Genomic DNA, 26075 nt, shown 5'->3' with positions numbered 1-26075 from the left:
CTCAAAAAAATCTAATTTACAATTCTGTGTATAAAAATATAATTTACGGACCCCCATGAAGTTTGTCTTTTTTCTGTGTGTCTGTTTGTTTGCTTGTTTTCTAGACTTGGTGAAATGACGGAGCAATGTAATGGAGAGATGGGAAAGTACAGAATTTTGCTTTCTGAAAGTCAGGACACACGTGACATGTAGAAAAATAGACTCTGCGCAGTTTTGCTTGGCCTCACAAAATAATTTTTTCCCGTGTGAGTACAGTTCACATGATAATAAATTATCAAAGAAACTATTTAAGGCTCTTGAAGGTCCGGTTCATATCATTTAAAACATCTATTCAAAATACCAAAGAAATAAATATCCAGGAGAGGAAGAAAAAAAAAAAACAACCAACAAACAAAACGAAAGAACAAATAAAAATATATATATATTTATAAACTAAACAGAACAGAACTTCCCGGGGTCTTTGTTTCCCTTAAAGTCTACTTTGGACTGTCCTACTTAATTATTATTATTTTATTATTATTATTATTTTTAAGTCTTAATCCGTGCTCTCTTTTAAAAATAGGTATTTTTTTCTTTTTTTTTTTTTCTTTTGGGTTTTTCTTTTCTTTTTTTTTTTTCTTTCTCTTTTTTAGTCTCCTTTCTCTCTCTCTCTGTCTCTCTCTCTTTCTCTCTCCCTCTGTGTCTCTGTCTCTCCCTCGGAGGCCGGCAGGTGGCCCGGGGCGACGCGGGATGCTCTCAGCTGGACGACACCACCATGCCCAGCGGGTGCAGAGAGTCACTATCCAGCACCCAGCTGCCGATGCGGTAGAGGAGCCGAGAGTACCAGTGGATGCCGGGGGCCGTGGGGTCACCCATCGGGGACCCTCCTCCGGAGGGGCAGAAGGTGGCCAGCATCCCCTGGAGCAGGCGGAAGGGGGCGAAGGCCCAGTGTGCCCAGCTGTGCTCCTCCACGACGGCGTAGCAGGAGGCCAGCATGCGGTTGATGAGGATGGTGCCCTCGGCGGTGAGCGGGGCGTAGGCCCCCGACGCCTCCTCCCGCAGCGACACGCTGTGCACGGCCGCGGGCAGGAGCTGCCGCCCGCCCTCGCCCAGCACGAAGACCCGCTGGCCAGGCCGCACGCGGCTGGCGAAGAGCGCCCGGCTGCTGGGGGTCCCCGCCTGCGACTGGTTGTGTTGGGGGGCCACGAAGAGGAGGTGGGCGGCCGTCAGCAGCAGCCGGGCCCGGGGCTGCCGTGTCTCGATGACGTAGAAGAGCTTGTGGGAGCCATCCTCCCGGTCAAGGAAGGTGAGGAAGTCGCTGTAGAGCAGGCGGCCTTCGGTGTCGGCCACCAGCACCCTGTCTCCGGGTCTCAGGTCCTTCACCAGCTTGGTACCGCCGTGCTCCAGGTGCACCGTGGCCGAGCCAGGGAAGCAGCCCCCAGATTTGGCTGCCACCGAGTTTTCTGTGCAAGGAGAGAGGCACAGCAGGGTTAGAGGAGGCACAAGCTCAGCTGGAGCATGGGGGTATGAAGGGACACGCCGCTTCCCCAGCCACCCTGACCCACCCAAGAAGAATAGGTGCAGGACGCAGCCAGACTTCTCTCTGAAATTCCTCCATCCTCATCTATGAACATGCCCCATTTGCTCTCAGTGGGTCAAGTGAGAATCCCCTTCCTGACAGATTTGAGCCAGTGCATCTCCCTCTGGGTTAGGAGTTAGTTTCTTCATTAAGGAAATGGGCCAAAATATTTCCAGCAAGAAAATTCTTCCAGAACAAATTTCTTCTGGAAGAACTTCTCATTTGACTATGATTTACCCTACACTGACATCTGATGCCAGATAACTCGCAATCTTTCAAAGCCGAGTGCTTTTGCTGGCTTAAGGTTTCTCCTCTAAGCAAGTGTCTGTGCTTACAGTGCTCAGGGCCCCCACTGAGCTCTTACTCAAGGAGGTCATCTAGGGAGAAAACAGCAGGGAGAGGAGGAAACTTTGCTCCAAGGTGCACATGAATTTACCCCACTGGAAAGCAACAATCAGAGTTTCACGAGTCCTCCTCCATCACCCTGTACATGCCCCCGTGTTGTCTCCAGCCCTCTCTGCTCTCCTGCTTGGCATGGTGGCTACTGGTGCACATGTCATCATCATACCACCCCTGCTCGGCATCTCCTGCACTCTGGTTCACTCCTCTTTCCAAAAAAAAAGGCCTCTCCCACCCCAGTAGAAGAAGGATGCTGTTCCCTGTCCCAGAGCTTGGGGTCCCCAAGCAGCTCCACATCTGTGCCAGGCTCAAGCTCCTTCACCTCCTCCAGCTCTTGGGTTTAGATATTATATGCTGTCATGAACTGTAGCTGTTTTCCAGTGCTACTGAAAGGAACAATCTCAGATTTAAAGGAAGCAGAAGTAGCAATGAAACTCTAAGTATGTCTTGCAAATCCCTTTCTGGAAGCTCAGCCACCGATGGGGTGGTGGGAGAGAAACTCTGCCATGTTCCAGGCTGGTGTCTATCTTAACAGAGGGACTCTGCAGTGCCCCTAAAAGCTCTGGTTTTCTGAAGATGGGGTAGTAACCCATGCTATGCCATGGTAGCAAGTGTCTTTGCTACAGCTGTTGACATTCTCCATCCCTCCCTTGCCTTTCCCTGGTTTCTCCCAGTTAATCCCTATACCAGTTAAGAGACCTGGTGATTTATCTCCTGAAGGTGGACAGGTTTTATATTTTGCCTCTGCGGCTCTTACTGAAACTCTTATGATTTAAATAAATCCTTGGAGTGTCTCCTAATGACTTTCTCAGGAAGGACAGGAAGGGTGAAAATTAGACCGTTATTGATTTGCTAATGACTTTATCACTTCTCCTTCAGAAATGAAGCAGTTAGATCTCCAAGGCCTCCCTCTTCAGGGAGGACATGGCAACAAACAAGCTATGTGCTTTATGTAGAGGCCTCTGCTAGCAAACTACACCTTCCTACAAGCCGACAGTAAAGGTCTGGCTAGAGCTTTGTTTGCATATTCAGGGACTTGATGAATAGATCTAGTAGTGTAGCAGCTCTACAAACACACCAGTGAATTGGCAGAGGTGTGAAAATCTGCTTCTTTGAGCAGTGCTTGTTTGGGTTCTCTAATTAAAATCCAATAAAGGATCAGCATTGTCATTCTGATTCATGTAATAAATGCAGACACTCTTGGAAGAGAGGACACTTCCATTTTTTTCCCAGCTTCTTCCCCCCCTTTTCTCCCCCTCCCTATTTGTTCAGGTGCAGAAACCCTATGTGCCAATTCACACACATACTCTCCAAAAAACCCAGGACCTTCCAAGCACTATTTGCACAGCAGAGCCACTTTTCCAAGGCACTCAAGATCTGTATTTGAATTTTAAATGTAGAAGCTTGCTCTAAATACTTGCTGTAGCGCATTATCAATGTCCCTTTTACCACCCCTGCCTCTCCCTCCTCTGTTCTGGTGACAATAATTCAGGCCTTGGGGGAACTCTTCTTTGCATTCCAGTCTCCGGGATCATACTTTTTGCAAACAGAGATCTAGATAAAGAATCTTCCTGCCTGGTATTATGGGGTTTAATCTTCTCATGAGATGCTCTGTCATGAAATGAGGTTTGGACAGTTTAAGATCAGGCTGAGAGGGTGGAATTCAAGCCTGCTCCCTTCAGCCTGCCTCGTACAGTCACACGACCCTGAGTGACATCCACTAAATATTGCCCCCAAGTCCGTGTGTGCCGAATCTCAATGAGCAGCTTGGGGTTCCTCCTCTCCTATGAAATGCCCACGGGGGTGGATTAGGGGATGTGCTTGGGCTAAGGTCACCACACACCACAATCAGACACCTTGTGCTGTAAAGCCCATCTTGGCTGTTGAAAGGGATGTTTCATATCTCCACACAGCTGACAGTTCTGCAGGGCCTCCTTCTGGCTAGAGAGGACCCAGGAGCTGAACAAAAGCAGTAGCAGGCTCTCAGGACAAAGCCTCCACGGGCCGGGAGAAGTGTTACCTCGGCTCAGCCCCTGGGTAGCTTCGGGCTGGAGTGGGGGATTGAACCTGTCCTGCAGATGAGCAGGCTGGTTTCCCCGCCCTGGGGCTGCTGGGTTTGAAACAAACGGCTATATTTAAAGAAAGCCCATTATTTTCTTTTGCAACCAAGTGTTTCTTGGCACATCCAGCAGGCTGCTGGGCTAGAGAATGCTCTTAAAAAGCGCTTTAGATGCCATCCAAAGGCATCTAAATGGGTGGAGGGAGGCGGGAGGGCAGGGGGCTGGCACTTGCCAACCGATTTGCTCCCCAAAAAGGTGTCAAGTGTCAGAAAAAGGAACTCTGCGAGTCGAGGATTTCTTGCGAGCTGTTCCCGGGTTGAGACAGCGTGTGGCGTTGTAAGCACAGGGGAGGGGAGGGAAAAAAATTATGTGTATGTGTATCCCTATCTGGGAATTTCCTAGCGGCTACCGCTGAAGGAGGCTGGGGACCACGTTCCTTATTTATTTTCCTGGCCGGCTCCCACTCGGAGATTAGCGCTCGCGAGTAAGGCGTGCAGCCAGCGGGGCGGCTGGAGACGGCCACGAGTGTTTGTGTTGAACATGCTCTTTGGATGGGGAAAGCGTCAGATCCCACGGGGGGAGGAGAAGGGTGTGTGTCTGCGGCGCAGCGCTCGTGGGAAGGCTGGGAAGAAACATCACCCAAATAAAAATTCTGTGTAAAAGTGCTGCAGCTGGCTGGGCTTTTTTTTTTTTTCTTTCTGCCCTCATTCGTTCCTTACTCCCACCCCTGCGCCGGTGGGGCTCCGCTCCCGTCCCCGCGGGAGCCCCGGTGGGGAGAGCTGGGTGATGGGGACCCTTCGGGGGACAGGAGGAGGGAACCCGGGCGACACCGGCCAGGGCAGAGAAGGCTCTGGGGGGCTGAGTCGTGGCCCGCGGGTGTCCCCCCATCCCGACCTGTCCCTGGCAGGCTGCCTGCCCTACCTGCTTTGACGGAGCAGTGGATGTGTGCCTTGGACTCGTAGTAGACCCAGTCGAAGCCGGCCTCGACGGCCAGGCGGGCCAGCATGCCGTACTTGCTGCGGTCCCGATCCGAAGTGGTGATGTCCACGGCGCGGCCCTCGTAGTGCAAGGACTCCTCGGAGTGGTGCCCGTCCTCATCCCATCCTTCGGTAACCCGCAGCTTTACGCCGGGCCACTGGTTCATCACTGAGATCGCCAGGGCGTTCAGCTTGTCCTTGCAGCGCTGCGGGATACGGATAGGCAGGGAAAGGTCATTATGGGGATGCTGCAGCCAGGGGCAGACCCCCACTTCGTTATCTATACCCCCTTGGGCCGCATCCTGCCCTCCCTCCCCAGCCAAATAGGCGACAGCCCTCCCTTCCCCCCAAAACGCGCCTCAGAATGGACTCAGCCAGAGCTGAGCGTCTTCTCCCCCGTTGCCAGGGAGAGATGGGGAAGCAGGTGAGGAGGAGAGTGAAACATGGGGACACGGGAGGGAGAGGGGATGAAACACTACGAAAACCCACAGGGACGGAGCCGCCCCCTCCCCTGGCACCTGCTGCGGGGGCAGAGGAACCCCCAGGCCGCGCCACTGGCGCTGGGGTGCGATTGTGGTGGTTCAAAGCCACCTGCACGGAGCAAATTCCTGCCGCTGAGTGCCCTGTCCCTTCACGAGAGCAAAGTTTCTACCGAGAACAAACACTCGCCATATACCTCGGAGTCACGGATTCGCCCCCCCCCCCCCCCCCCCCCCCCGGAATGTCTCTCCGGGTCTTTTCAGCTTAATTCTGTGTTGAAAAGGGTATCAATACATGTTAACAGCCTTTATGTGCTGTAGGGAGGGGTGTTTTGTTTTTTTTTTTCTCTCCGTTCGCCCATCACTCATTAGAGCCCTCAAAGCTGCATGGGCTGGGAGCATTCACTCCGCTTCAAACATACATCGGCGCTCGCCTACAAAGCCGAGCAAATCCATACAATAATATAGCTCTTAGTGGGAAGATGAAAAGCAAGGGAGGGCCAAGGAGGGAAGTTAAGCGAAGCAGGGATGCTATGCAAGCTAGGAGCCTCTTTGTGTGGAGTGAAACGCTTACAACTCCGTGGAGAAGCACTGCAGGGTTTTTCATCGCCCCTCCGGAGTCACCGACCTTCCTCGGGCTGAACCGGGCCCCGCAGCACCAGGGTCCCTCAGGGACCGAGTAATGAGGGGGGCAAGATGGGGAGAGGGAGGGGAAAGGGGCCTGCAGCACTGGAAGGAGGTGAGCTGTAAATGAAGCCCTGAAAGTTTTATTTATTTTAGACAGGGGATTCCTGTCTTAGACAAGGCGGGGAGAACAGACACAATGCGATAGGGGAAAGAACTCTCAGCCCTTCGAAAGAGGAAATCAGCACCAAAAGCATTGAAAAGCGCTTGACTAAAGGTACAGAGTTAGAAACACGAGTGTTGCCAGCTTTCTTCCCCATTTTTGAGAGTAAAACAAGTCATAGATATACTTGATGAGATGGATAAAAGCCAAGCGGGATGCAATAAGCTGCTCTTCCCACACTTTTGCTAGCCTGACTGGGCTTCTTGGCCTCCTGCAGGACCCTCCTCCCCAGTGTGCTCACAGCACACCTAATAACAGACCACGAAGTCCCCCTTCCCAGCTCCCAGAAAGGCAAAGCCTCTCCATCACCCCAACGACACTACTTTTAGGGACGTGACAAGGTTGCTCAGCAAGAAAGTTCCCTTGTGCCTATCAACAGCCATAAAAGTGATACCAGCGACACACAGGTACCCGAGAAACACAAAACACAACCGTGAGCTCACTTTGGACTCTCTGGCCTACCGCTGTATGTAGAGAGACGGGTGTTTGGATTTCAGCACTGTTCCCGGCAGCAAAGTGCAGCGGCACAAGTTGAGTTTGATTTATTTTATTTTTTCATTCTCTTTCTCTCACACCTGAGAGGATGGATACGCTCTTTCACTAATTTACGGGGGAAAGGGGCGAAGGATCAAACGTTTCAGCCACTCATGAGGCGACAGCACTGCGCGACACGGCGATGTCTTGCCCCGCACGGGAGGCAGCGGGAGCGGAGGGGGTGGACCGAGATGCGGGCAGCGGTGAGGGCAGCGCCGAGGGACTCTTGCTGCTCCGGCCCTGCCAGCACCAGTTCCCGGCTTCAGGGGAAATAAAGAAACGGCCTCCTAAAGGACTTTCTTCCCTTTTATACTGCCTGAGCTGGATTGTCAGAGTCAAAAGCCGTGAAGCCCAGACTATTTATTAATTCATTGGGTCGTGTGCCACAAATCAAGCCCAATTCTGTTCAGCCACCGTGAAGCTCAGCAGGGCTGCCTCCACTAACGCTTTGTGTGGAGGCAAAGTTGTTCAACAAGCCCTCTCCTGCCAGCTCCTAATCTCTTCACAAATGAATTGCTTGAAGGAAATACTTAACAGGTACCTGTCAGTGTAAACAACCTGGTGGGCTTCCTAAATGCCAAGTTGATCTCTAAATTCCTCACATCACGCACCGGTTGTGTGCCTGCATTACACGAGATTGTTAATTTTTTTCATACAAATTCCAGCTTTATCATACTGACCTGGCCTCCTTATCTCTCCCCCGAATCCAGCCAATGGCTGGGGTGGGGGGGGGGGGAGGGAGGGGAGGAAGGGGAGCCCTTAGCAAACTGCTGGTGTCACCTGCAAAGTTGAGAACCTGACTTACCTACCTCTGTTTGCGTTTGCCCCCCCCCCTTCTGGAGTTAATATTAACTAGCGGCTAATGCATTCGGCAACCACTCTGCAAGTTTAACGATTCTGTTCAGGAAAAATCTCTTCATGGTTGAAGGGCTCCCGAAGCCGGCGTTTGAAGGCTGGGATTTAACGAGAGGTTGCTGGCCGAGGGAGAGAGGAAAGGAGAGGAAAGCAAGGCAGGGAAACCGGCGGCAGGACGGCACCTCGAGTCGACAGGGGCCCGGCCGTGCCCAGGGAGCGGTGGGCAAGGGCAACCCCTCCGCCCGCTCCCCAGCCCCGCTCCATTTTCTTTCCCTGCCTGGCCGAGGGGTGCCGGAGCCCCGCTCTCTCCCTGCTCTCTCCCCAGTCTCGCTCCCCCATCTCACTCCCCTCTTTGCCGCCGGGTACCCGGTGCTGCTGCCTCCTCGTCCCCGCTGCTCTCAGCCCACCTCCCCCTCATTGTGTCTAAGGCACGGCAACAAGCACTGAAGGAGAAGGTGGGGGGGGGGGGGTGTAGAAAAAAAAAAAAGTATTTGTTTTCGTTTCGTTCGTCTGAGGGAAGTTGACAGAAGGTCAGGAGTTCAGCCGCTGCCAGCTAATGCAGCGGGAGCGGCCAGCCGCGTAGCCGGCGCGGCGTGCCCCGGGAGAGCCGCGGGGCCGGGGTCAGCCCCGCAGCCCGCCCCCGGCCCGCAGCCCACCGCTCCCGACCGCGCTCCCCGGCTCCCCCCGCGCCCGCCGCCCCGCTCCGCCGCGCACACGCACCGGCGCAGCCGCGCAGGGAAGGGAGGGAGGGAGGGAGGGAAGGAGAGAGGGATGCGCCGAGCCCCGGCGGGTGCCCCGTCTCCCGCGGAGCCGCCGCCGCTGCCGCTGCCGCCGGGCTGCGGAGGGAAGGGTGAAACCCGAGCCGCCGCGATCAATACGCGAGGGGAGTAAGTGGAGCTGAAAATGCGAGAGATGCGGCTCCGGAGGCAGCGGGGGCGGAGGAGCCGCGGGTGCGCGGAGGGGCGCGGGCCGCGCCCGAGCGGGGACCGGCCCCGGCCCCGCTGAGCTCCGCACCCTGCGCGGGGCGGCGGCCGAGGGCGGGCGGAGGCGCCGCCGCGCTCCGAGGTGCGGTGCGATTTAAGGTGGTCGGGAGGAGATGGTGGCGGCCGCCGGTCCCTCGCCCCGGGAGACCCGACAACGTGCGGAAAATCAGGCCGAGGAACGGGGAGAGTTTGGGAAATTCCCCCCCCCCCCCCCCCCCCCCCCCCCGCCTTTACCCGCGTCCACTCCCCGCCTAGTCCTTCCAGGCGAGTCCTGCTCTAGCACTGAAGGTGGGGCTTAAATGTATTAATATTAAAAAAGCGCTGTTGACCTATATTTGGAGGAAACCCATTTCCAGTGTCTAGATTGCATGTAGTTTCTGAAACTCCGGAATTGACAGAGCACTTGACTTCACCGAGCTCTCTGTTGAGCATGAATAATAATTATGAGGTGACTCTCGGAGCGGTTCTCTCTCTTTCCCTCTCCTTTCTCTTTTTTTTTTCCTTTTTTTTTCTTTTTCATAATATGGTTCCGCAATCCGATTCCACCCGAGATCCAATATTTACCCAGTTGTAAACCTTGTACCATCAGATTTTTTAAAACAGAAGGTGATGCAATGCCGATAAGTTGCAAGTCCCTCCCCTATGGAAGTACCAGAGCATTGGTGGCGAGCATCCTTAAAGAAATATCAATATATTTACGCTCTGATGGGCACAATTGCAAATGATGGTATTGCAATACGAGCTATATAATACTGAATCAGGAGAGGAATGGTCGATCCGGCTTCAGCTGCCTTTTGTGAGTGCACGACTGCATGCCTACTAAATTCAGAATATGCTCGCGAGAGAAATAATAATAATAATAATAATAATAATAATAATAATAATGAAGGTTAAAATGAAATGAAGAAAAAAAAGAGAGAAATTAAATAAAAAAAATATATATATAAATCAAGTCAGCAGGCGCAGCAACCACGGACTACGGTTGTAATAATGAGTGGGTGGCCCGGCGGTCACTATACAGTTGGGGTCCTCTGAGCTGTATGCAATTCGTTTGATCAAAGTGCATCCTTGGGGACAAATGCAAACAGCAATCTCTAACCAAGTTACAGGGAACGCCATGGCACGGTAATGACTGTAAGTACCACACAGATTCCCCCACCAAATATCTAAATAGCTCCAGCTCCAGCCCCTGCTAACTTGTCTGGATAGATGGTATTTACATTCAATGAGGGAAACTAGCCGAGTTTGGAGGGGCGGGGGGAGGAGGGGGAGAGGGAAAGGGGGGGGCTTTCAAAAATACTAAGACAGATGCGTCCTTTAGGATTGCTCAGAGAGGTTAACAAACACAAATACAGGTATCTCTGTGGCTCTACCTGAGTCATCAGTCTGTCAGCTCCCGTGTTCTCTTCATCCTTAAAAATAATGTCAGGGTTGTAATTTGGGGTTAGTTCTTTAAATCTCTCGGAGTTTCTTGTGATCTTCCCTTCATATCTTCCACTGGCCCCTAGGGTCTTCTCTGCCACATTGGGAATAAACTGCTTATAGGCTAAAGGGGTCAGCTTTTTGGGGTGCCTCCTTTTTCCAATGCCCCTGCCTGGTCCACAAGTCAGCCCAGAGGAGACTAAAAGAGCGCAGATGAAGCCCACCAAGAGAATTCTTGTCAACAGCAGCATTTCGTCCATTGAATCCAATTACTTCAAAGCTCTCTGTGCCTATCCCTGGCTGTCTCTAGAGCTCTCTCTCCTCCTATGTCCTTGTCTGCTTTCTGAATCGTATACTATCCACCGATCCCTAGCAAGACAGGTGCTGGAATGGCAGGCTTTAGGTCGCTGATAACGGAACACATCGGAGTTTGGTCGTGAGACAGCAATCGAGAGACAAAAAAAGGGTCTGATTTTAATGGTAGCAAAGCAAGACGCTTGTGAGAGGAGTCTGCCTTTAGTTCTATATTATAGCTGCCAGGGCCGAGAGCTGATTGGCCAAGGCGAGACAAGCTTGTCTTCTGATGTTTTAACCCTCAAAAAGGCAACAAATTCTTGAAAGATTTTTTTTTTCCTTTTACCTGAAGGGCTTGGAGCTGAGAGGGGTGGAGATCGCGCTTTCTTGGGATAACATCAATTACACGCTTTTTTTTTTTTTTTTTTTTTACCTTTTTTTTTTTTTTGTCAGAAACTTTCTTGGCAGAATGGTACATTTGTCAGCAAGAGGAACAGATGCCTCTGTGAAAGAGGGGAAAAAAAGTAAGATTAGCAGTCTGCCTTAGTCCAAGTCAAGATTCTAAGGGTAGTTGCGGTTAAATAAAATGCCGAATTGTCGGGGAGCCGTGCAAATAGGAACATATTGGGGAAGTATTAACGTCCGGGGGGGGGGGGGGGTAATAATGCCATTTCAGAGCGCACCCACCTAAATGGCTTTGTAACAGGTTTCTTCCCCCTGAAAAGGGAGATTGCTCTCCTTCCTAAAGACTTACTTTTTAAAACACACTCACCTTTTTGGCTGATAAATGACCACTTTAAAGGCAGAACAGGGCTGATGCGAGGCGGCAGTTAGATGAAGTTAGGGTGTCTGACTTATGTATCACAGAACTGCAATGAGGCACTTTTTTTTTTTTTTAATAAAACAAGGACTATCACCCAGTTTAAAATAGTGTTGTATCTTCAGAAGTGCATGAAAAGTCAACTGATTAAAAATAGATGGTCTCCTGAGCACGCTGGGGCTATATTCTTTGTTTCTTTGGACAAAGTCGGAGAGGAGCGTTTTAGATTTACACCTCCTTGCGGGGTGTCATTAAGTTTTTAAGAAAAGCATAGTGCTGAAAGCATCCGCAAACACAATTATCAGAGATCGATCCAAGCAAAGTGAATGGAAAGGGGATAAGTTTAATGTTAAATTAATTGTTATCTCATGCAGCGTGGCAAGTGATGTCTTTATCCCGATCTCCAAAAGCTACTAATCAGACAAAGGTGTTGAGAGACGGGTAAAATTGCAGAGATGGGGATGATAGAGCAGGTTAGACAGAACAGCAGAGTCCCATATGAACAAACACTTCTCTGCCTGTAAAGTACTCGTTTACTTTTGCTCCTAAGAAAATACAATTTGTCCTAGGATCTAGAAACTTTCAGGAGTTTTTTTAGGGGTTCTTAAAAATTCCAGGACAACATGCTAAAATAATTCAAAGTTCTGTCTCTCAGAAAAACAAAAAAACATCCAAAAATCAACTTTATTTTAGTTGTGGATATTTAAAAAAAAAAAAAAAAAGTTCTTTGGGGCTAACAATTATATGGGATTTTTCCGGTCTGTGACATCGAGCTGAGTAATCAACTTAAACCATGTGAAAATGCACTTTAAAATTAGTTTTTAAGTGGTAAAAAAAGTTGTGCATCCGTAAACTGTAGCAAGCGGGGCAGCATGGACTTTTCAAGGGACAAAGTGGTCTTTTTAGGTAAACTTTAGAGAAGAGCCGAAAAAAGTAATCCGAAACTCTCACACTGGCTCTAACCGGTGCTCTTCCCTCTTTTTCAGCCTAAACTTTTCTTCTGCTGTTTATGTTTCTTTGTGGAGTTTCAGTGAATCATTGATTTCTCTTTCCGAGCTTTAAACTGAGGAGTTTTGACTTGGAAATGGGTAAAAAGCTAGAAAGTCAGCAGCTTGGCTTCTAGGTTGTTATCAACCAACTTAGTTGCAGAAACAAGTTGTATAACAGCTAAATACCTGCTTCATGCTATTAAAAAACAAACTTAAGTTTTATCTCGCCGTCTGCGTGCATGCGAGAAGACAGATACAAGGAATATATAATTTATACAAAAGAGGATATGTTCTTTTGATGTGGTTGCTTAAACAGCATGACTTGATATAACAGTTGATTAAACAGTGCCAAGGAATAAAAGCTATTCTTAATGGTGTGGAATACTGCAAATCTTTTATCACCCCTCTTACCTTGTCCCCCTACCCAAGGAAAGATGATCGATATCCCAGGCACTAGACGGGTGGACATCGCAGTGAAGAAGTCTAGAGAATAAGGATAAACTCCCTCATTATCAGATTGCCATATGTACAAAGCAGTCACCCAAAGATTAGCAGGGAAGGAAACGCAAAGAAGGAATTAATTAAATGCAAGTAATAAATGCGCGGGGCGGGGGGAAGGGAGAAATCAAGAAAAGTTGTAACTGTGGGAAGCTCGAAATCCCCCTCCTATCAAATTAGATGTGAAAGAAAGCAGAGCTGGGGGAGCGGGGAGGCTCTGCTCAGCCTCAGCGCAGGCTGGAGGTGGCCGCGGCCCCGCCGGGAGCCGGGCGGGGGGAGCCGAGGGGTCCGGGGGGGACACCGGGGGAACTGGGGGGAACCGGGCTGCCGCTCCCGCCCGCCCCGCCGGGCCTCCGGGATGCGCCCTGCCTCTCCTACCCGCGTTAAAGCTTCTCTTCTTCCTTTCTAATCATTATTTAAATGACACCGCTTCTGGGGAAAAAATAACCCCCAAGCCCCCCAGCCCCCGCTCAGAGCAACGCACGGGCGCGTTTCCCTCCGCGGGGATCCTGACTCTGCCCCGTCGGCCCCAGCCTCGGCCCCAGGTTGCCGAGGGGGAGATCTGTGCCCTGCCCTGCCCTCCCCACACCTCAGAGACAGCAAACACCCCCAGCCAGGCACCAACACCTTCTCTGCAGGGTCCACAGAGCACAGCCACTGCTGCTCCAGGGGTCCCAAGGCCCCTCAGGACTGCCCAGGTCCAGGGTGATGGGGAGGCCCCTGAATGAAGATCCCATCCCTCCACACTGCTACCCACAGAGCCAGGTCCCCCATGGAGTTGCCACCAGGCTCCCTGTCAGCCCCCAAAGCTCTGGCAGAGCAATGGGGAGCCCCTTGGGTCATCCCCTGGTGCCCCAGGGCACAGCACACACCACAGTCCCGAGAGCATCCACTGCTGACCCCACGAGTCCTATTGCAAGCACCCATCACAGCCTCATGGCCCAGAGTTCCTCGATGACACACAAGCTCTTCCAGTGGCTCTACCAAACCTTGTGGCAGCTGCCAGGCTTCCCCCCACCGTGGGGCCATGGACAGGGCTGTGGGGCAGCACTGTCCTGGGCCATCCCTATGGGACCCGGGCTGCAGCGGGGCAGTGGTGGGTACACCCGGCCTCCAGCCAAGCTCTTTGAGAATCTCACTTATTATTTATCTTCTTCTTTCATGAAATCTGGATTTGCTGATGGCCGTTTGCTCTGCATAAAGGCAGGGAAGGGTTCAGACTGCACAAGTGAGATTGCTTGTTGGCCATTTGAAGTTGCACTAATATATTTTGGTTGATGAATCCCAAAACACAGGATGTTTCCCTCAGAAAATTTGAGATGCAAATGCTGTGTAGCTTTTAATTGGATCTTAATTACTTATCATCCTTAATGACCACCTTTTTTTCTCACGCTTAATATATGATTTTTTATTAAATTATCCATTTTTAGAGCATGAAAGCTTCATTCTTTCAGCCTCTTTGCACCTCTGGTGTTTGCCAGGATATTTGGGATCAAAGCAATCACTGATAGAGAAGTAGATCATGAATAACTTCAGCAAAACCAGAGGTTATGATTGAGTAAAACTGGTATAAGTGGAAGGAGACTCAGGTAGGATTTTCATCTGAAGCTTTGTTTGATTCTTTTATATACTCCACCCCCTTTCAAGGCAATGTTAAACTATTTCATTTAAAGGAATTGATACACATCCCTTGTTGACTATCCTGGTAGTATTGCAATATCTATCTTGAAAATCAGCTTAGAAATTTCAGTCCAGAACTACTGTCTAGCTGGCAACTCTACCTTTACAATGACAAGCAGAACAAGTCTTGTTCCTTGGAATATCCTTCCAAAAACCCCCAAACCCTGGTAGCAACAAGAAAAATTAAGCTCACAGTTTTCCACTCATTTTGGTTTGACTGCAAAATTCAGGGAACCACAGAGCTGAAACCTGGTATCTGCTCTGCTTTGCCCTTAAACTGGCATTAGTCTGTGAGTACTCCTGCTACAAGAAAACAATATTTTGTGCTCATGGAGAGGCAGAAAATGTTTGCTTTACAGAACAACTCTGTCTATGTGCATTGATTTTGCCATTTTCATATCCATCTGCTTGTGGATTAATGCTAATCATTGGCTTGACTATGGTCAAAACAGCCTTTCATCATACATGCAAAAATTACTGTAGGCAAAATGATTCATAAACCATCGTTATCTATGTTTTGTTTCATATTTGCTCTTGAAGCAAACTTTAAAGTAGAGTTTCCCCCAGGTTTCTTTATATCCTCAACAGTGCAATATGTAATGTCTGATTACAGGTTTATAGGGAAGCCCTTACATTTCTTTCATAGATATTTTAATTTCTCTTTGAATAACCCAACATTTTCTTGTACCAAAAGCCCCAGATAGGAAGGAGTATCCCTTTTTTTTTTTTTTTCTCATTCCTGGATTGTGATCTGCATCCTTTTTCAGTCACTTCCTTCTAGTCATGAATGGGGAAAATCCCAATCCAGGTGTTTCTGTCCATGCAGGGACGGTGGGAGGGAAACAGCCACTAGGGGAGCTCGATGTTGGGAGTAACCTCTGAGCACCTTCCTCACAACTTACACAGCTTTCTGCACTCCCCGAGAGTAGAAGTTTGAAAGTAGGTGTTAAGTTTAAAAAAAAAAAAAAAAGCAAACAAAAAACCCCCAACAAAAAAACACCTGAAAAATATAAGAAAATCAAACCAAAACAAAAACCCTCAGACAACAACAACAACAACCCCCCCCAGCCCAAAACAAAGCAGCAACATACCAAATGGGCAAGTTTTGGAGCTTTATTTTTTAATTTTCTTTTAATAACAATTTTATAGCCAAGTATCCAAAAGTTATTTTCTTGTCACTCTGTACATTGAATTCTGAGGCAAGAAACAGCCACAAAACACATTTCTTTAGCTTCTGATAACCCATAAAATTAAGAGATAATGAAATGTAGCTGCTTAAGCACCAGCCAAGAGTAGAAGAATATCTAATATTTAGTTCCAGTTGTAATGTCAACTTGCTTTGCTGGTCATTGGCAGGGGACTTAGATCAAAAGTTTGCACCACATAAACATTGCTAAGAATAAACCTTCAAAAGAAATCATATCTTTTTCTTGGTTTTATTGTTGTTATAAAAATTGTTAGCTGGATTATTAATGGTTAGTATGTTGATTTGGATTTTGTTTGTTTATCTAAGGAATTTATCTGGGTAATAGAGTCAATGATCATTAGAGGTTGTGGGTGGAGAAAGAGCAAAAATAGACCTTTTTCTCCATGCAGATCAATACCAGCAGGTTCTTACTTGGTTATCTTTAGGTCCCACCTATTCTCAAATGTACTTCTGAGTATGAAGAAGCTATTTATTCTAACGGACTTGCTCTCATCTCTTTCAGAATGAATGATTATTGAAGTTAGTAAAATATTCAGTGTAAATAAAGAGGCTATGTTTAATACAAATATATACTCCTCCCAAAATGGTTAATAAAGGAATTACCTTCTAGCAAGATCTACATTTTAATGTACTGTTTTCTGTTCAGAAAAAAAAGGTGGATACATAAAAAGCATTGTGAAATGCATGTGATTTTTAGCTGTCTGACTTGCACTGTTCTTGCATTTCAGGGGAAAAGTGCAGAGTCATATTTTGGAATATCAAGTGATAATACATGTCTGGGTCTATATGATATGACAGCCAGACAGGGGATGCTAAGAGAAACCTGAAGGCATGAGATAAATTCAAACTTAACTTGCTGGCTCTTGCAGTGTGAGGTTGGCTTGCTCAGAGTACACAAACCAACAGACTGGATCAAGGCTCTCTGTTTGGGCAGAGATCAGAAACAAAGCTTGCCCTCTAAAGTCCACCTCATAGCCTGATCCAGCCATGGTAACCACTGTATTCACTGGGCCATGGTAGCAGGAGAGGTATGTGCATGATTGTCTTAGTTTTTCTTGTTTCCTTACATTTGCAGACTATTTTTGAGCATAGTTTACATGTTTTCTTTCTTTTTTCCTGGCATATTTACACCCCAGCTTTTTAAAATGCTTTGTTCATGCCAGTCAGTTTAGCAATGTGCTTGTTAAAACAGTTCCTAATATATTGTATATGACTGAAAATGACTTAATTGTTCTATTTCTTTCTGACCCCAATAAAAAGTGTCCCTGATATTGTTTGAGTCCCTCTCTGTTCACAAGCACCTACATATATGTCACCGGGTGACTTTGAAACATTTCTTAGATACATCAATTCGATTGCTCTTATTTATTTATTTAGATTTGTAATAATGACAGTAAATGGCCATCTGAATCAATCCGGGCACTTTGCAGTCATTAATACTGCAGCATCAATATCACATAACACAATTATAGTGCAATAAATTACCCATATGCCTCATCTGTTGCCCAACCAAAATAAGAGCTCCCTGTACCTATCACATTGCTCGTTTATGTCCTTTCCCTCTAAAACACCTTGATAGAGGAAAAAAGGGCTTTGAAATGTTCCTGAAAGCTTAACAAAACCCTGTCCTTTCCGAGTGAAGATGTAGATATGAGGAAATGGCATGTGGGATGCTCCACCAGATAATATGTCCTTACGAACAGAGAAGGGCCCAAAACTCAGCACAGTTAACTCATAAAGTTGCTTATATAACACCAGGAAACCTCAGAAGGACATCATTGATCACATCTACAACTGGATTGTGTGACAGTTCAGGAAGACTTATGCTTTCTCATCTCAAGCCGTGTGGGACTTTCAATGACAAAACCAAAACCTTGAATTCTGCGTAGAAACCCATTCAAACTAAAGTCACTGGCACAGCTGTGAAATCACTGTGAAGCCAGAACTAGGAGCAGACTGTCACGTTGCACATCACCCTCAGTTATTATCCATATTGGTTTCAGAAATAATGTAGCAAGGTGCCCAATTCAGCAGCTTAATCTCCAAGCGTGGAAGGACTGGATAACTGCAGAAAGACTGGCACCTAAACCCCACTATTCTCTGTCAGGTGATGATGCAAGGAACTCTTTAATGCAGCTTCTTTCTGGGAATGCAGTGGCAGCATTGACTGTTTTTACGTCAAGTGTTTTCCCGGAGCATCTTTTCTGAGGGGACAGAGGGATGGAGGGAAGGAGGCAGGGAGAGAGGCTTCTTAGGTGCAAAGGGTTTTGTGCAACCATGAAGCTCAGAGCTCCTGTGCCATTGTGTCACGGGCTGGAAGGGGAAACAAGCTGAACCAATGATTCTGCAAAAGCAGTAGCTCGAAGCCTCAATAATCCTGGGATTCAAGAAATCGGAATCCTTTTTCCAATTTCCCACAGGATCCCCTTAGAAAACCCATTAGAACAGCAGACTTGACCCTGCTAGGCCTTGATTCAAAGTCCTCTGGATTCAACTGGAGCCTTTCTGTTGTTTTCAGTGGATTTTGCATCACTTTGATGTTAAGTCCATTACATTTGTGTTGCTCAGAGCAAACTGCTTGTGGTGCTGTTAACAATTCCTCAGATTCATACATAAAAGCAGAGAGGTAACAATGGTTTTATAGCATCAAAGTAGCATGCCCTGCTCAGTTCCCCGGTGAGATTTCCTTGAGTAACTCAACAAGCAACTCTACAGGGTAACAAACTGTATTAACTATTCATGCTAGAAGGTTGTGTCTCCTTCACAAGTGCAGCAGTATTGCCCAAATCTGCCATAACGTGACAACTAATCTATTGGTCAAATTTGTTCATAGAATTAATCAATTTCAATCAGTAATTGCCTTTGGGCAACAGTTCAATTATGGCCTCATCTTTTGGTTCTCGCTATTGTAAAAACAGCTATGTAAGTTTTGAAGAGAAATTTGCCTCATTAATGCTCAGAATCAGGCAGTGTTGATGTTGATGTTTATTTTATTTGTATAACCATGTTTTCTGCACATGACTTCTTTGTGGGCATGGAGTAACAATGCAGTGACAATGCCACAGCACACAGTGTGCCCAGCTATATGCAAATTAACATTAATAAACAAAGAAACCCACTTTTGAGGAGTAAGACGTATCTCTCACCCCAGTGCTGGAGTTATGAGATCTCAGCATCTCTCAAGGTTCAAACAAAAGATACTGTTTTTATTTCAACTCTTCTCTGTGTTTATTTTTCTGTATGGAAGAAAAAAAATATTTGCTGGAGGTGCAGAGTTTTCTTCAGAAGAAAAAAGCACACTCTTGAAATATTCATAATAAAAAAAACGAACCAAAAAGCCCCACACTGTATTACTTCACTCAGCCTTTCTTTAGGAAAGCAAAATAAATCATAATTTATGCATGGAGGCTTGAAAATCAAAATCGTCATGAAGTAGCATAAGGGCAGCCTGACAAAATAAGGCACAGACCGTAGGCTAGAAAATTACCCACCATGTAAACAAGGTGACACAGACAATTGGGCACTGAGAGTTCAGTGATTTTTGAGGCAGGGGAAAATGTTTTGCTGATATATCCTAAGGGAATTTTGAAATCACTCCAAAATGCACTACCTGAAGACAGGCAATTTTTGGAATGCGTTCATATTATGTCATTATATCTAAATATGCTGAGCAAAGAGCAGGATAATATTTCTCCTTCCTCTATGCTGTTAAAATGAATTCAATTTGGGACAAAATTACTCAGCCTTAATCAGTATTTTTGTGCATTAGTATCCAGTTGAATCTCAGGGCAAATCAAGTAGGTTGCAGACATTGGTGCAGCTTGATATTGCTATTTTTATTCATTTCTGTTTATTGTAGCAAAGCTTAGAAGCCAAGAGAGAATTAGGCACCATTTTACTAGGCTTTACTCAAACAAATATAAAAAGATCTCTTCTTCAAAGAGCCTACCCTTTTATTTGTACTGTTTGTACTTCACCTTATCTGCATGAAGACCCATTGAAGTAATGAGAACAATTTACAGAATGAGGCATATTAAGATTTCCAATCTGATGTAGCAAAATGAAACTTCATAAAAGTCCTCAGCTGGTCCTGATTGGGTGTAGTGTGAGAAATACCTCTCGTGTCTTGGCTGGAGGTCTCATCCACACATTTTAAAGCTTTCTGGCCAACCTCATCCCTAGATATTGCTGAGGTAATTATATTCCGAGTGTTTCAAAAAGGACTGGATACTTACATAATTGGAGTATCTCTGCTGAGTAGACAGTTTTAAATTATGTGTGAGCTTTAGTAGTTTCTGACACAAACTTCCATTAATTATCATGAGCCAGAAGGAATCTATCCCTTTAAACACCTTCTCGTGTTGAGGATCAGCCAACAGTAGTCTCTGAGCCTGGCTGGAGCCAACGGAGAAGAGGTTTTGAAGACCCCTGGTGATTTGGCAGCACAGTGATCCTTCTTAAGCAATGAGTTGTGCATCAGCAATCTCGGTACAAGATTGAATTGCTACAGCTTCATGAGTCACTTCATGGTGACTGTGAGAGGGCATCCTTACTTGTGGCAAATGTACAAGATGAGATTTATCACAGAGTCATAGCATGGTTTGGGTTGGAAGGGACCTTAAAGACCATCTAGTTCTAAACCCCCCTACCTTGGGCAGGGACACCTTCCACCAGACCAGGTCGCTCAGAGCTCCATCCTGCCTGGCCTTGAACACTTCCAGGAATGGGGCAGCCACAGCCTCTCTGGGCAACCTGTTCCAGTGCCTCATCACCCTCACAATAAAGAATTTCTTCCTTGTATCTAAACTTCCCTTCTTTCAGTTTGAAGCCATTCCTCCTTGTCCTACGCGTCCATGCCCTTGTCACAAGTCCCTCTCCAGCTCTCTCATGGTCTCATTAGAAGGTGCTATAGGGTGTTCCCAGAGTCACCTCTTCTCCAGGCTTAAGAACCTCAACTCTCCCAGCCTGTCTTCGTAGGAGAGGTGCTCCAGCCCTCTGATTATCTTTGTGGCCTCCTGTGGACTCACTTCAGCAGGTTTGTGTCCTTTTTATGTTGGGGACCCGAGAGCTGGAAGCAGCACTGCAGCTGACGTCTCATGAGGGTAGAGCAGAGGGGCAGAATCACCTCCCTCTACTGGCTGGCCACCCTTCTCTTCATAGAATCATAAAAAATCCTGGAATGTCCTGAGTTGGAAGGGACCCGCATCAAAGTCCAGCTCCTGGTCCTGCACAGGACCATCCCCAAGAGTCACACCATGTGCCTGAGAGCACTGGCCAAAATGTTCTTGAACTGTCAGCCTTGCTGCTGTGACCACTTCCCTGTGGAGCCTGTTCCAGCGCCCAACCACCCTCTGAGTGAAAAACATTTTCCTAATACCCAACCTAAACCTCCCCTGATGGAGCTTCATAATTTTGATGCAGCCCAGGACAGGGTTGGCTTTCTGGGCTGCGAGCACACGTTGCTGGGACGTGTTCAGCCTCTCACCCATCAGCACAGTTGGGTGTTATGGAACAGTCTGGGTCAGCTCATGTTGCTTGGTAGGTGCAGTAAGCTGGGAGCACGAGTGGCTAGCTATGGTAGGTGAGCTGCAGTGTGGTAACTAATTCAGCCTTGTAACCACAGGACTTCTTTGGATCCTACAGATCCATAAGTGGCTTTTGAAAATGTCACTTAGGTAGGCAAATGATGCCTGAGTTGTTTGGTGAACCAAGAATCAGACTGCGAATGGCAAGACTTAGAGAGGAAAGAGGTAAAAGAACCTTCTTTTCTCAAGTCACAAACACCACGTAGAGAATGGATATCTTTAATTTATGCTTATAAGATATTATCAGCCTTCAAAAAAAACCCCACTGCTAAGATGTCAGTGTTCTGTACATGACAGCCACTTAGAAAAACAAGTTTTTTTTTATTCTCACACTATACAGTTTTTATGTCCTGTTGAATGCATTTATTATACATTAACATAATTACTTTAATTTATTACCTTACTAAATGTCAGACCCATAAGATGTCAGTGTATTATGTGTATTACACCGCATTAATTCTATTTAACAAAGAGCCTCAAAGAAATGACCAGACTAAGCATCAAGTTTCTACTTCACATACGCATTTTTGAGAGAGTATTGTGAAATAAAAAAATGTGCACTTGTAATTAAATGCTGCCTTTGTTTATACCTACGTATTTCTGTTATGATCCATGCAGACTGAGACCTGCAAAGCCATGTCCAGCTGGCTGGGATGCTGGAAAGCCCCAGCTTGCTAGTTCTAATCCTAGTTCTTTTCACATATTTAATGACTGCCACATCATGAATTTAAGACAGAGTTTTCCTTGCTTTTTCCTTTTTTTTCTAAAATAAAAAAATATTAGAACCCTCAAATTTGCTATGTAAAAACCCCTTTGATTCTGCTTAGCACAATTAGGGGATAGAATAAGAAATGATCCCAAGAAGTTTATCTAGCTTTGCTTCTTGTGCCAGATCAGGATCACATCATATTTACATTTATAGATGGTTTCACTATTCAACCTGCAGATTTTGGAATGAATACATATTAGAGGCACTGGGTGCAACACTGTGCATCCTCTGTTTTGACTCATCAAGAGGGAAATGCAACATCCCCTTTCCAACTTTTGCAGATTCCCCAGCAGCAGGTGGCTGCTGACCATGACCTCCTCCCTCTTAGAGGAGGGCTGAAGTGTTCTTCTGTATCCTCCTCAAACTTGGAGTTTTTGTGCAACCTTTTTTCTCCCTAAGGAAGATATGTAACTTCGTGTTGAGGATTACACACTTGTATTTTTCAAATGAAAGTATTGCAAACACTGTTCCTGATCTGTGCTGGCAGAATTCACTGGAATGACTCCATAGAAGTCATGTTTAGTTCATATACTGTCAGTAATTATAAGAGTGATATCCTAACCTGGCATATTCACATACTATATAATTTCAAATATTTGCCTCTGATTATGTTAGTGCAATGCATTGACAGGCTCTAAGAAGGTAGAGCTTGTCTTGACAAAGCATCTGCACTCTATATTTCCATAAAATATCCCTACGAATTTGGAGAGGCCCTCTTAAAAGAGTGCGTAGTTTCTGAGATCTATGCTACAGAATTTAAGATGTAAGTTATTCTTATGCTTGTTTTTCTGTAAAATGCCTACAAGCCAAAAAAGCATTAGGGGTTGAGATGAAGGGAGATGAAAACAAAAATACCAGATAACCTGTTTTTCTCAAGATTGGAAAGTAAAAACAGCATTTTCTTCACGCTTCTTCTCTCACTGTGAGGAGATCACTTTGTGGAAGGATATCTGCTGAACTTATGGACACCTCTCTGTACAAACCTCTTTCATTAGGACTCTATTACACCAGATTTTCTATATGTGCACAGCCCACATAATGCCCCAAGAGAGTTATTGGAGTCTAACATAGTTTATGTGAGATCGTAAATATTTCCTCTCCAATGAACTTAATTTACTTTCACATTTGATAAAGACTTCCCAGAACTCTTTACAGATAATTTTTCTGAAATGCAGACCTCAACTAAAAAGATGTTTCTAAGTAGAAAAAACATAGATTGATCAAATTCTACAATTTTTCTTGACATAGAAACCCAACAGCTTTTCTGTGATCATTTTTTAAGTAAACATGGCTTGCTTAAAAAGTAAGTAATTGGAATTGTGAGGGGAATTTTTTTCCTTTTTAAATTAAATGAATAAATTAATCTCCAATCCTCCCTCTCTCATATTGTTATTGGAATGACTGAAATCTCTCAATCCATTACCTTTTGGACAAGACAATTTGCACTCTATTAGAGCCCATTTTCTTGCCAGTGCTTGAGATGCTACCAGTACTCTCAGGTCTGATCATAACTGAAATTCTAACTGTTCAGCTTATTTTTCTCTGAGAACTCTATGTTCTTCCTTGCTGAGAAATGCAGAGATTTTGAACTTAAGACATTTGAAAAAGTAGTATGACCAAAAATGCCAGTTTTTTTCCTTTCAGAATGGCAAATTTTCCTTAGTCACTCTCAGCTGAAGAGCGAGAAGGAGCATTTACCCCTGCTTTATAACAACTTCTTCTAAATTTTTAGACCATCAATTACCAGACTGAGAGGGACCTCAGCTGTATTTTGTGTGATTGTGTAGATCTTTGGACTCAATGATCTTAGAGGTCCTTTCCCACCTTAATGATTCTATGATCTTATTTTGTGTTGGGGTCTTATATCTATTTTTGACAAGAGATTAAACACATGAAAGTTCAACCTTGCAAATTCTTGTTGCATGATCTAAGTAGTGTGGGAGGATGTGGCTTGGCTCAGGTGAGGCATGTCTGTCTCCATGGACAGACAAAAAAGCACAGGTGGCAGTGACCTGTGGCATCTCTTCCCAGGCAGGTAAGTTGTATTCTTTTGGCCTGTTGACATCTACTAAAATTGTAATTTCAACTTCACAACCTCATTTTGAGGCCAATCATGAAACAAGAGGCTATCACTGAAAATGTGTTGTGGGGTAACCTGTTTTAAAGCTTTTATCTTCTTTCTGCTGAAATCTCTTGGTGTATTCTGGATCCAAGGAGGTGAGCTGGAATATGCCTCTGTTACTTGTGTAATTTGTGAGCTTACTGTTACTATGAAGTATTGTGCCCTGGGCTTTCTTCAGCAGATTTTGAGGGAAAAGACAATCACATGAATTACTAAAGCACCTTTTAAGATGAATGCCCACCACACTTTTGGAAACTATGCTTAGTTTCATCCTCTGTCTGAGTGTTTCAAGCACCTTCAGTTTTTGGGTGAATGCTAAGACTAATTTAAGATAGTTATCTCAGTGCTGTATCTCTTCAGTGAACTACAGTAAAATTTCTCTTTGCATGAGCTTTCCACTAGAGCTGGGTCATTACATTTTAGTCACGAGTGGCCAGCAGCTACGAGGTTTTTCTCTGAGCAGAGACTGTCAGTCACATCAGATTTTATTCATTTTGTGATATGGATAAGCATCCAAAAAATAGCAGGCTGAGACCAATAAACTCACTTCATTTTTAATCTGTGGCAGATTTGTGGCTTTTATACTGAAACACCAGGGCTCAAACCAGCTGGTTTCACCACATTCTTGGTACTGCCCCCTCCTTTAACCCACAGTAGCAGAATCACATGTAACAATTTATGAGCTTGTGTTCACCTGAGAGCTTGTGTTCCTTTGCTTACTGTACCTTTCTATCTGTAAAAAAAAAAATTAAATAAATATGCCTAAATGAGTCAGTGATTATTGAACTGGGAAGCAGATCCGAGTTTGACAAACGTAACACATCCATATTGGGGTGTGGGAAATAAAGAAAAAACAACAAAACTTTAGCATTTTCACATGCCAGAAAAACTAGCTTTCATGTTCTTTAAACAGAAGAAAGGTAAGACGTGTTTGGGAATAAAGACATAGCCTTCAAATTCACTCTTCAAGTATACTCTGTTACAGCAGCATGATTCCTTTTATGATTGTATCCATCATGCTGTCAAAAAAAGAAATCTTATCTTCACTCATTACTAAATATACAAAGAGCTGGGATTTCCACTTGGCAAATGCTCCTGTTTACCTGAAGGCTCGATTTTACCTGCACTTTGATAAAGTTCATTTGCTGAGATAGACTAAACTTTTTAATCCTTAAACTACTGGAGTTTGTAAACCAAGTTTTGCTCTGAAGTAAGAGGCATGTGCATGGAGTAGCTATTTTCCTTAGGAAAATTAAAGATTTTATTATGGAAGGAAGCCAAAGGGCCCATCTGGATCTGTCCTGTCTGAGTTGTGAGTTATAGCTTCTGTTTACAACTGCTCTGCAAAAAGAAGTCTAGGTAAGGATGCCTTTAGTAGTCACTGTCAGCCTTGTCTTCTCAAGTTTTTTATCTTCAGGAACAGTCTGTCAATAATGGAGACAATATCTTGGCATCTGTCATCCCTAGTATGCTTAGACCTTTCTAACACTCCTTCTCATTACCAAAACCTTACATTAAATACATAAAAAGATCTTTGCCACTTAAAAAAACACAGAATCAGGCCCTCATGTGCCATAGTGCACTTTTCTTTATAATGAGTGTGAACAATCCTCCCTGAACACGTTGATGTGGATGAACTTCCTGAATCTATGTATTGCTCTGAATTCCCTTGATTGTTTCTCTTTCTGTTGTAACCTTTTAAAACTATATGAACATTTATTAATATTATTATTTATATTATAACAACAACCACAAACCATCAATGAAATCATGGTCCCAGTTTTCTGAGCTATGCTTAAATGAGAAATCACAAACAACTCTCTACCCTGTTATTTAAACAAACACAAGAGGGAAAGGGTGTTACTGTAACTCAAGTGCAAAAGTGATTTTCACAGTAGAGGTGACAACATTCCCTTAGATTTGAGACTTTACCGTCCACTTTAGTTAAGTGTGCCTGTGTCTCAGGTTGGCAGAGCTCTGCGGCCTGTACATCTCTC

The 26075-nt window shown here is 45.7% G+C and overlaps 1 protein-coding gene across 1 annotated transcript; it reads right to left on the bottom strand.

Moving 5' to 3' along the window:
- Nucleotides 1–637: 637 nt before the first annotated feature.
- SHH (sonic hedgehog signaling molecule) lies at nucleotides 638–10655 on the bottom strand. Its single transcript, XM_027648553.1, has 3 exons — nucleotides 10066–10655; nucleotides 4939–5200; nucleotides 638–1442 (listed from the first exon to the last, which is right to left on the bottom strand). The coding sequence occupies exons 1-3, from the start codon at nucleotides 10372–10374 to the stop codon at nucleotides 736–738; spliced, it is 1278 nt and encodes a 425-aa protein (XP_027504354.1). The 5' UTR covers nucleotides 10375–10655; the 3' UTR covers nucleotides 638–735.
- Nucleotides 10656–26075: the final 15420 nt, after the last annotated feature.

The sequence above is a fragment of the Corapipo altera genome, unplaced genomic scaffold, assembly GCF_003945725.1.
Source record: "Corapipo altera isolate COAL_440 unplaced genomic scaffold, ASM394572v1 47, whole genome shotgun sequence".
Lineage (NCBI taxonomy): Eukaryota > Metazoa > Chordata > Aves > Passeriformes > Pipridae > Corapipo > Corapipo altera.
Note: the sequence above shows the minus strand (reverse complement) of the source record. Positions and strands in the feature narration are given on the sequence as shown.